At 40.5% G+C, this 12,500-nt stretch overlaps 1 protein-coding gene across 4 annotated transcripts in view; it reads right to left on the reverse strand.

Moving 5' to 3' along the window:
- Positions 1–6,754: 6,754 nt before the first annotated feature.
- LOC113054780 (BRCA2-interacting transcriptional repressor EMSY-like) overlaps positions 6,755–12,500 on the reverse strand; it is a 14,665-nt gene continuing 8,919 nt past the window's right edge. For 2 of the 4 annotated variants that reach the window (XM_026220583.1, XM_026220582.1), the window contains exons 15-21: positions 12,415–12,500; positions 12,175–12,339; positions 11,942–12,094; positions 11,475–11,599; positions 10,233–10,628; positions 9,185–9,520; positions 7,372–8,536 (exon numbers count right to left, since the gene is read on the reverse strand). The exon at positions 12,415–12,500 is cut by the window's right edge and continues 74 nt beyond it. In XM_026220583.1, the coding sequence (XP_026076368.1) occupies positions 8,348–8,536; positions 9,185–9,520; positions 10,233–10,628; positions 11,475–11,599; positions 11,942–12,094; positions 12,175–12,339; positions 12,415–12,500 (1,450 nt within the window). In that variant the 3' untranslated portion in view covers positions 7,372–8,347. Of the gene's footprint in view, positions 8,537–9,184; positions 9,521–10,232; positions 10,629–11,474; positions 11,600–11,941; positions 12,095–12,174 lie in introns of all 4 variants that reach the window. The other 2 variants (XM_026220580.1, XM_026220581.1) reach the window with 2 other exon arrangements.

Raw genomic sequence — 12,500 nt, forward strand, 5'->3', positions numbered from 1 at the left:
TGTCCTGGACAACAAGACATGAATACTGAGGAGGAACATAATTTATTGCAGTATTAGTGTTTATAGATTAGGGTTAGGGTATGGTACACATTCACACACACACACACACTCAGACACACGTTGTGTCTGATCAAGATAAATCTGAAGCCTTCAGAAGGTCTGAATGTGGATTCTGTCAGATCACATGATTCTCTGCTGCTTTGTCATGTTAAAGGAAACACTGTAATCAGAAGAGTGGATATCTGAGCCTGATAATTAAAGTAGAATGAAAAGAGCGAGAGTTCAGCGAGTCTTTTACTGTCACCCACAAGCCAACAAACACGCTTCATACACAAGCATATCAGAGACGCTCCTCACGGTGTCTTTTTCCAGGATTTCACTCCTTTGTGCTTCTGCTTCACCCTTCAGCTCTGAAACTGGACTTCTGTAAACATGAACAAAGAGCTGCGCTCGGTTTACTGAACACCCATCCACTTATATAAGACTCAAACTGCTGACAACCGCTTTGTTACTATTTGTATTTGTTTTCAGTTGTCAAGTGTTTTTCATGAGAATGGATCGGATTCAGTCTGGTCTATTCCTGGACAAACATATAATCAGTCAAGAACAGTTTGTATGTTTGAAGAGGGGGATTGTGATGCGTTCATGCGGTTTTGATGGTGAAACGACACCAAACCTCAGGTGTCTTGAGAAAGTACCCTCGGTTTTTACTGCCATTTGGAGTCCAATTTCATACAGGAACATCCGAGTTCAGGTGTTCAGTCTTTCTCGTTCCCTGATCCCCGAAGAGAGAAATCCCTCTGAATGTTCCTGGAGAAAGAATCAATCACACACACCACATCAACTCTGAAACTCAACACAAACAGTGTTTAAAAAACACCTAATATTCAGTAATATCATTGATTTTGAAGGCACTGACAGGAGAGCAAAACCTGAACGTAATCGATTTGAAACTGATCTGAATCTGAAACACTATTGTATTCTACAGAGCTGCTTTACAGCAGTTTAGATCTCAATTCTGAGTTTTATATCTTATTTCTGAGTTTATTCATAATGTTATGTGGAGCGGTTGGGATGAACTCAGATGCAGACAGGAAGTGCCAACACAGGATTTATTGTACAAACAAACCCACGAGGGGGAAAACAACGACTAGGGTAAAGACTAAATAACTAACAGGAGCTGGGCCCTTGACAAGATAAACAAACACTCACGTAATACAAAGACTTCTTCAAGGATACAGAACATATAGAGACACATCTGTAGAAACATCACATGTAGAACAGTCACGGTGTGGAACAATGAACCGACGAAAGACAGAGCACACTAGGGATCTAAATAGGGGAACTAATTAAGACACAACAGGTGGCACAGATAAGGCAATCACGACAAGACTAGGATAACAAGGGGCGGGGCAAGGGAACGAGACAACACAAGCAACATGACCAAAGACAAGGCCATGTGCTTGCACACAAAACATCGGGTCTGTCATGATCCTGCTTCAAGACTAGAGGAAAGTCAGGACATGAAGGCAGATCATGACACATAATTCTGGGTTTATATCTTAATTCTGAGTTTATATGTTAATTCTGAGTTTATATCTCAATTTTGAGTTTATATCTTGCATTTTTGAGTTTATATCTCAATTTTGAGTTTATATCTTAATTCTGAGTTTATATCTCAATTCTGAGTTTATATCTTGCCAATTTTTAGTTTAGACCTTAATTCTGAGTTTATGTTTTGCTATTTAGTTTTTTTTTTTAAGAACTGTGGTGACAAATATCCTCTCAAACTAACTGTTATAATGAAAGTTAGTACATGATGGCTGCTTTATCACCGTTTCTTTCCACTGATAATTCTCCAGAAGAGTCTGATAATGAGGGACGTTAAAGAGCTCGGTTCTCAGTATCAGCAAAGCTTCTTTTCTTCAGCCATTGAGTTTTTCACATGAATCTGAACATGAGTTGCTCACCAACGAGCCCTGGAGCTTCCAGCGGTGAGTTTACCAGCACAACTGGTGTCAATTAGCAGACTTTCATTTGACAGGAGCGCAGTGAGGAACGAGCCTCCAGCGGCTCCAAGATGACACACACTGTTTGGACAAGTGGTCTTCACTAACCACCGCTCGCTTTCCGTGGCAGATCATCGGTGTGGGTGAGTGAAAGTGGAGTGTGTTTACTATAACTAACTCAGATTCCCCTCACAACAAAAGCTTTTCTGTAGATCTGCCAGCGGAGATGTTTCTCATGACCTCCTCCAGTCCCTGATGAGTTCATGACGTTCCTGAGACGCTCCTCTAGAGACACACAGATAGAGATGTATGGGGTTTAATTACACGTCTCCCAAACACACACATTCCATAAAAGGCTGTTCAGGCTCGTATCTTTGTGAACATACACAGATGAACCCAGAGGATACATGATACGTATTTCCTTGTTTCTCAATTGAATTTCAATAAAGAAGAAGTGTATTCAGACCTACCGTAATATAAGAAAAGAAAACACTCTCAGCCAAAAATGACAAACAGGTTTAAAGATTCACAACAGCTTTCTTATTAACTGAATAAAGAATCATTTTGCCGTGTGGTTTTAATCTCTTGTTCAAGAATCAAAAACAAATAGTTGGTTATAACTGTACTTTACACTAATTCTTTATTAATTTCTAAATGTATTAATACACTAACATTAACAAAGGTCTGTAAAATCTATAGCTCATTGATACTTAACATATTAATAAATGTTAACAAAAGAGATCTCGCTGTAAAATGTTTTAGCGAGGTCCTGAAGCGTCTTGAACACTAGCGTGCAAGCTAACAGGAAGTTCCTGCAGTCAGGAAATTATTAGCAGACCTGGGCTTCATGAGCTGGATGTGAGTCACGGCTCTTCGTGAGTAAGGCATGAGTTTAGTCTCACTTTCTGGAGGTCAGACGGGTCACGGATGAACCACTTTCCTCTTTCTGATTTTGACAGCGCTCTGATTTCACGCAGCTGGAATGATGGTCAATCTCATCTCCTCGAGAAAAGAGTCATCTCTGATCTCCATCTGGAAACATCTCAGTGTTCATCAGTTCATCAACAGCTTTAACATCTTCTGGAGGAACATGAACGCTGAGATGCTGGAGTTATCAGGCTGTTGAGAAGTCATGTTTCTCTACGGCTGTCAGGGTGCTTCTATGATTTCCGTGGTGTTGATGTGGTTGTTCATCGCTTTCGATGCTTCTCTGTAGGATGAAAGTGTGAATGAATGTGAATCATGTTACTAAACGCTGAGACGTTCTGGTGGATGAGTGGAGATCAGATGAGTCTGATGTGAGGAATCATTCAGGAATTATTACACAGTATTTTGGATCTCCGCTGGCTGATGTCAGGATAAAGGCACTTTGTGTTCTGGCATTGAATATTTTTGTTCTTCTGAAATGTCTGTAATGAAAAACAACCATCTGATCTACAAACCATAAAACAACATCTGGAGAAAGACCTTTGGATGATGTCGATGTTCTCATGTTCTTCACACAAACAAACAAATCACCCGCTCGACACAGACAATAAAACACACGCCATATCTAAAAGAAGAAACATGCTCTGACAATTCACAAAGCCACAGACACATTCACAACACCAGAAACCACACTCATCACAGCCGCCGTGTGTGTGTGTGTGTGTGTGTGTGTGTCTGATGAATACCAATCTACATGTGGTCTCAGGGTTACACACATTCTTGTATTTGTGGTTTATTTTACACACTGTACTTTCTATTCTTACTCTAACCCTACTCCTAAACCTACCGCTCACAGAAAACTACAGCCATTTTTAGTTTCCCAGAACCCTTCATTCTGTGTGATTTATAAGCTTGTTTCCTCATGGAGACCATACAAAGTTTCCACAAGGTCAGAATTTACTGGTATTACTGTGATTGTGGAGACATTGGGTCCCAGTAACATTGGAAACAGCAGGTACACACACACACACACACACACACACACACACACAGCTCTATAAATACACAGCTTGTTTGACACAGAGAAGAATCTGCTGATATAAACACTGAACACTCACTGATCTCCGTTTAGTCTCAATGATTTAAACACTATCACGTCACCTTCATTTCTAGAGCGACTGTGTCAGAGCAGATTACACCATGAACACTAGTTAGTAATCTAATCTAGGTTACTCGTTTTAGGAAATGTAATCTGGCTATGTTTACATTACTTTTAACTTATTTAAAACTTTTGAAATACACCATATTGACATGAAAAATATAGACGACTAACTCACCGCTGTGATGCTGCAGCATCGGGGGTTACCGGGGTGTTGCTATGGTTACCAGGGTGTTGCTATGAGGTTGTCAGGGTGTTTCTACTCAAACCAGAGAGACTGACATGCACAAACTAAATCATTATATTCAAGAAGGATGATGAAACTGTCCATGTGATTTATAATATAGGGTAATTCTGCAAAGTAGCAAATGTGAAAAACTCTTCCCAAAAATAAAAATGTAAATATCTTTAAATCAAGACACATCTACTGAACATGGAGATGCAAAATGAGAGAAGAAATCTTGATTTCTGAGAAACTGATCAAAACGAACATAAAATACTGGCAGATATTTGTTCATTAGAATCATTAACTCAGTTTTACAGAGAGCAAACCTTATCTTATTGTTTCCCAAATAAATATAGCTTACATTTTTTAGAATCTTTTAGACATTTGCACGTTTTATTCTTTTTTTTTTCATAAAATAAAAATATTTTTCTTAAAGATATTTTATTTCAAGAAATGAAAATGTAAAAATTGAAAATGAAAATTAACACTTGAAGCCTTTGTGTTTAATGCATTATAAAGGTATTCATAATGTACACAGTAATGCATTATATCTATTCATAAATAACTGTAATCATTGGTTATAGATGCATTATAATACTCATTTGTCACGTGTTTTAATGCATTATATTTTCTGAAGGTGTAACGATGAACAGATAACTTTGCTTACACTTATTCATCAGATCATAAGCTGCATTACAATTAATGCATTAAACCTATTTCAGGATGCACTGCATATGAAAGGCCTTTAAATGTTCTGGTTTTAAACCTGTGTAAATTCAGTGAAATTTACTCTTAATTTCTGAGAGGAGAAATGTGTTTTGGTTTCAGCAGCGCGAGGAAACACACTCCCAGCTGCTTTCACTCGCCACAAATCACTTAGTGTGTGTGTGTGTGTGTGTGTGTGTGTGTGTGGAGGAATATAGGTATGAGCGTCCAAAGCAAACACACTGTACGTCTGTGTGAGTGACTCCAGCTGGAGACTCGGCTCGTAAATCTAGGCGTAGACGGGATCTGATGGGGGCCACAGGGGCCCGACCGGCTCCGTTCACACACACACACACACACACACACACACACACACGCACACACACACACACACCTCCCCTTGCCTCCTCTGAGCTGGTTTAGACCCGGCTCTCTGATGAAGAGCAGGTGAAGCTCATCTAACGCTGCAGGGGGTTTCCAGCATCCACCTGAAGATCACCTGAAGAGTGAAACTGAAAGCCTGCGTCTGGTGGATCCCGACGGCTATTTGCATTAAACTCATTATAGTTTGATTTATTTAAAAGCAAAACAAACAAACGTCATCCGGGGAACTTCTGCTGATCTCAGATGATGTCACACCGACACTGTTACATATAGCTTTATTTGATTTTAGATATATAAATACATATTCTTAAAATTAGCTATTGTATTTTTATTAGCTATATTTAAAAATGTGTATATAGTTATTTTATTTATTGTTTTAGTTATTTTATTACATGAATGAAAATGACATAACTGCCATTTTAATTTTCAGTAAAAAAAATTTTTTTAAGTCTATACCGTTATTAATTTTATTTTCAGTTTTAGTTATACGCTTTTTTAGATTTTATTATTTATCCATGAACATGCAAACATAAAAGATACTCTAATAACAACTGAATATCATTATTATTCTACACAATATAGTGATAGTTTAATCACTTCAGTTTAAAACCAGCGTGCATAAATATTCCATAATGCTTACATAATGTTTAATTATATTAATAGAAATCTATCGCTCCTCTGTGGTGTGATTCAGAGATCATTAAAGCTGTAGAGTTCTGCTGATGGTGAATGCATTACGCAACAACACAATTACTTCTGGGAAAACAAATTAGTTTAATGAGCGGTTACATAAACGCAGCTTTTCTGAGAAAATGAAACGATGTGAGACGAGATTCAATCCTTTCTGTCCCGACTCATGAAAGCATCACAGTGTGACATCTGTTTCACACAGTACCTGTAATGTGTGTGTTAACCTTTATTCACTGTTGCTGAATTAATGCATTTCACTTTAATTAAACCATTCAAAATGTATAAAAAAAATTGGTAAAAAATACAAAACATAAATGTATTTTTTGTTACATTTTGAATTAACTGTTAAATTTTTTAACTCGTCATTTAAATTAATTAGACATGCTTTCTGATTATTAAAATGTAATTAAACCATTAAAATACAATTCAGAAAAATGTAAACTGAAAAAAGAGAATTGGGTAAAAATACAACTAAATTTGTGGAAAAACAATATGTATTTCATGTGGGCATAAAAAGTTTTTTTTTTTTTTTAACTTTTAATTGCTGTTAAACCAAAATGTAATTAATCCATTAAAATGTACAGAAAACGTTCAATTAAAAAAAAAAAAAAAAAAAAAAAAATCACACAAAAAATTTGAAGAAAATAAAACATATTTTGTAGTACGTAATTCTTTTAATAATAATAATAACAATTTTTAAAATAACTTTAGTAAATCAAAACAGAAAAACAAATTACATTGAGGAAAAAAAAACATTTTGAGTTGAATTGAAGTGATGTGTTTGATGGCACGGACACTGTTAGATGAGAACAGAACTGGATCTGAATAGAGATGGTCTTCTGTAGAGCTGGAAGTGATGAAGGAAACCGACCAATGAAGATTCAGATGAAGAACTCATCCCGGAGGAGAGCGCTCCGATCCACAGGGACAGCAGGAAAGTCCCGCCATCGTCTGGAGTCTCTGCCCACTTCAGAGGAGCGGAATCCACCCAGAAACACACACACACACACACACACACACACACACACTCAAAACCCCCGTCCCACGCCCACCACGCATTTGTTTCCATCACAATGAGGAGTCAAAGGGAAACTCGGCCCTTATAATGACACTGGTACTTTCCACACACACACACACACACACACACACAGTCTGTCCGCAGAACATGCTCAGTGTCAGGTGTGTGTGTGTGTGTGTGAGTGCACCTGTGGACACACCCGACACGTAACCCGAGAGCCGCTCACCTGTGCAAACACACACACACAATCACAGAGCTTTGTAGTAAAGTTTATAGAGTTAAAATGCTGAGAGTTACATCCATCGAGCACAACGAGACTCAAACGAGACACTGCTTTACATCAGAGAGTTCACGAGCATCAAACGCTCTTTACACCAATCAGAGAGCAGGACACAAGAGGAGGCGGAGTCACAGCACTCATCATCATCTTCATCTTCCAGTCCATCAGCTCCATTCAGGACTATAAATTAAAGGGACAGTTCACCCAGAAATAATCATTCTGTCATCATTCACTCACTATCAAGCTGTTTCAAAGCTGTATGAATATTTTCCAGAATGCTGGTAAACACAGCTGTTGGTACCCATTGACTTTGACCATTGAAGTCAATGGCTGCCGTCAACTATTAGGTAACAAACATTCTTCAAAATATCTATTTCGATTTTTAATCCTGTGGAATATCTTGAAGGAATTGTTAAAAACAACAGACAATATTTAGGTCCCCATTGATGTCCATTGTATTTTTTTTTCCTACTATGGAAGTCAATGGCTACCGTCAACAGTTTGGTTACGATAATGTTTTTTTTGTTTTGTTTTTTACGAAATGAATTTTTTAGGGCCCAGCTAAATATTTTCTGCTGTTCAATAAACATGTTTTTAAATAGCTGCTGGTAGCCATTGACTTCCATGGTATTTTGTTCCCTGGTATAGAAGTCAATGGGAACATATGGCTGTTTGTGTGCCACCATTCTTCATAACATCTTCTTTTGTGTTCAACAGAAGAAAGAAACTCATACAGGTTTGAAGGAGAGTAAACAAAGGCAGAATGATCATTTTTGGGTGAACTGTCCCTTTAAATAGAATCCACCCGAAACATTCCTATCGTTCCTCAGGAATCTGATTCTCCACAGAGTAAGGTTTGTCTCTACAGCACAAACTCTCTGCATGATACAGACGTGACGAAGCACAATCAGAAGGTCTTTCTCCTCTGAAATAATCAAATCCACAGGCTTCACTGTGATTGGTCAGCCATGGGGCTGGCCGCCGCCCCCTCGTCGTTGCTGCTGTCCACTTCCTGTTCCATGGCGGCCTCCTCGTCCAGACGCTGGCTGGTGAAGTCGCTGATCTCCAGGAAGCCGCTGGGCTCCACCACCACGTTTGATTGGCTGGAGTCCGGCATGATGGAGTACTGCGGGATCACCTGACCAAAACACACATCACATGACCTCAAACACACATCACATGACCTCAAACACACGTCACATGACCACAAACAGAATCCAGACGGAAAAATGAATTTACAGTATAAACCTTGTGTGAATAATCAGAAGCAGGTCTGAAGACTGAATCAGATCTGAACGAGTGTGTGTGCTTGCTGTGTAAATGTGTGTGTGTGTGTGTTTGTTCTACCACACACACTGAAACACGCGTGATGCTCGTCTGCGTCTCACTACATGAACACACCTACTGCAGCGTTTACTGTCTGATACACACTGAAACACAGAGATCTGCACTACAACCCGCCAAAATAAAAGTTCGGTTCAACTTGAAGAAATTATGACACAAGTATATTACTATTGTATGTTAGAATGTATTTCTCAGTGTAATAATAATTCTAATACTATGACTACTAATAAAATAATCACTAAAACTTTTTTTAAAGAAATAATAACACTTTTTCATCATGTTATGTCAATTTTTACAGTAAACCTGTTTTGTAGCACTTTATTTGCCAAAAACTGCAATATTTACAATTAAATAATTTTTTTTTGTTTTTGTTTGTTATCGCTGATTCTGTTCTTTTGCTGTGAAGCTGCATTCGAAGCACTACAGAAGTGTGGAGGAGCACCTGTATGATGTCCAGGTCGTTGCTCTTGACGCGGCTGAAGGATCCGTGAGCGAGCGTCTGTTTGGAGCTGCTGATGAGCGGAGAGCTGCTCGGGGTCTTGGTCAGCGGGCCGCAGTCACTGGACGAGTCCACCACCATGGGCTCGATCTCCGCCTCCATCATGGAGATCTTCAGGATGTCTGAGACGGAGGGCTTCTCTGGTGCTGTCAGGCTGGAGCTGGACTCTGGCTGGAGCTTGACGGACGCCTCGCCGCTGCTGGACACTGGAGGACACTGATGAGCGCCGAACGTGATCTTGGTGACGGACGCTCCCTGCGTGATGATGGGCTGCTGCAGCTGAGACACACACAGAACCGTCACTGACCGCACGATACAGCGCTGCAAGAACCGTTACTGTAACCAGCACCTTCATCAACACTGAGTCCACACCACAACAACAGAGAAGTTATAATTATCGTTCATATTCTGTGAACATAAAGATATCCACATCACTACGATAATGAGAATGACACAAAGGAGCGCTGCTGTTCAATCACTTCCAGAGTGAAGTTTTACAGCTCATGGTCGATTATAGTTACAGTTATCATCACAGTTATTTTTATAATTATCGTTAGTTATTATCACAGTTATCCTTATCGTTATCGTTATAGTAACCATCAGAGTTATTTTTATAATTATCGGCATAGTTATCATCACAGTTATAATAATCGTCATAGCTATGGTTTTCATCACAGTTATAATTATCGTCATAGTTTATCACAGTTTTTTTATAATTATCATCACAGTTATCGTTATAATTATTGTCAAAGTGATAGTAGAATTGTCATAGTAGTGTCAGTTGTCATTATCATTATAATTACAGTCGTAATAGTCAATAGTTATCATCAATTATCAATTTAGTTATCACACAATTTTCATAGATTACAAAAAATGTGCGGGATTATAAAAATGTAAATGTAAAATGAAAAGAAATAATACAAAAATAAAACTAAGTATGAAATGTTTAATCTGTTTAGATGCATGAACGGATGAGATGAGCTGGTGGCACCTGGCTGCTGCTGGGGGTCTTGCTGGAGCCCACGGGGTGATGCGCCTGCAGCGGCGGCGGCTGTGACAGCTGCGTGTGTGTGTTGGGCCGGTTGTGTGAGGAGGGCGCCTGCTGCAGTCTGGGCAGCTGCGGTGTGTGTGGAGGGGTGGAGGAGACCAGCGCAGACGCAGACGCAGACGCAGACGCAGACGCAGACGCTCTCTGTATGGAGGCTCGGGCTGTCACTGGCTCCGCCCTCTTAGAGGAAGTGGGCGTGTCAGACGGGCCGGCTGCAGGTTTGGGCGGAGGACTGCGGTGCTGCTGAGACGAGCGGTAGAATAAACCTGTCTGTGGATCCAGAGTGTCTCCCTCTAACTCGCCCTCATCCACCACCATCTGCTCCTGCAGCGGCTTCAGCTGCGGCACACACACACACACACACACACACACAAACACACACACACACTGGAGTGTTTAGAGTCCATTTGACAGCAGAGTTGTGTGAACAGTGTGGAGTTAATTAGTAAATCTAGTTAAGATGGTAAACAGCTCCCTCTGGTGCTCACAAAGCGTCTTTACACATCTCAGTTAAGGCTGCTCTGTGGCTGCTTAAAAGCCAGAGTAAATGAAGCCTTTCTGAGCCGCCTCAGCATCGTAGCGGTCGGTTATTATAATAATAATAATAATTTAGTTATTTAATTTAGTTATAGTAATAATACTAATATTAAATATAAAATAACTACATTTTATTTTCTTATATTTCGATATTATAATATTCACTAATATTTATAATGATTAAATATTAATAATTATTATTATTGTTTCATAGCAAATATGTAATTAGAGTTTTATGTGAACATGGAGCACAAAAGCAGTCTTAAGTCTCGGGGGATATTTGTAGCAATAGCCAAAAATACATTGTATCCAAAATTATTGATTTCTCTATTATGCCAAAAGTAAAGATCATGTTCCATGAAGATATTTAGTAAATCTCCTACTGCAAATATATCAAAACTTAATGTTTGATTAGTAATATGCATTGCTAAGAACTTAATTTGAACAACTTTAAAGATGATTTTCTCAATATTTAGATGTTTTTGCTCCCTCAGATTCCAGATTTTCTAATAGTTGTATCTCAGACAGATATTGTCCTCCTCACAAACCACACATCACTGGAGAGATCATTTATTCAGCTCCAGATGATGCATACATCTCAGTTTCAGAACACTGACCCTCACGACTGGTTTACTGTGTGGTTCTGACCTGTTGTGTGGCGTGTGCTGATGTGCTGGTGCTGCTCGTGTCTGATGATGATGGACAGGACACTGACTGACCGAAGCTGCTGGACGCAGTGACCTCTGCTCCGATCACAGCCTTACACACTTTACCTGAAACAGAAGAAATCAAATCTAATTAAAGGGACAGCTCACTCAAAAATGCACATCCTGTCCTCATTTACTCACCCTCCTCTCTGAGAACACTAGTAATAACCAAGCAGCTGACGGCAGCCACTGACGTCCACACTGTGGAACTCAATGGGGCCCAACAGCTGTTTGGTTAAACACACGGGTCGAGGGAGAGTAAAGGATGAGAGACGTCTGTCTTTGAGATATATACTGTTTGACCAAACCCATCCGATGCATGACTTCTTCTTCAGGACCTGCAGTGAGCATGCAGTGTGAGATGTTCGGAGTGTGACGTCACACTGAGTGAGGTGCTGGTGATGTTACCGGTGGGGGGGTGTTGGGCCCCGGGGTCCGTGTCTCCGGTGCTCTGACCCGACGGCTCCGGGGACTGTCTCCGCTCCGGCACCGGGATCGGCACTGCCATCTGACTCAGGTCGATCGTGTTCTGGCGAGGTTTGGCGTCGCTCTTCTCCTTCACTGTCACACACACACACACACACACACATTGAGCAGGAGCGAGACACAGCGGCTCACACACACACGGTTCGGACACACACCGCTGGTCTGCTGCAGCTCCAGCAGGGCTTTGATGGTGGACGTGGCCGACTGAGACTCTCCGCTCATGTCCTGGTAGATGATGCTGGGGCTGGCCTCCACAGACACCTCCTGCTCCGTCCAGTCCTGCCCCCTGGAGGTGATGAGGTGCACCACCGGCTGAGCGTCTGGACACAGAGACACTGTTCTTACACACTCAGACTCATTCTTCCGTTGTGTTCTGCTGTGAGCCGTGATCTGACCGTGAGCGCTGTCAGACGCCGCCGGACTGCTCTCTGTGTACGGCCCGTCCTGACCGTCTGTGCTGCGTGTGACCTGCTGCAGTGTC

This window comes from Carassius auratus, chromosome 35, assembly GCF_003368295.1.
Source record: "Carassius auratus strain Wakin chromosome 35, ASM336829v1, whole genome shotgun sequence".
Lineage (NCBI taxonomy): Eukaryota > Metazoa > Chordata > Actinopteri > Cypriniformes > Cyprinidae > Carassius > Carassius auratus.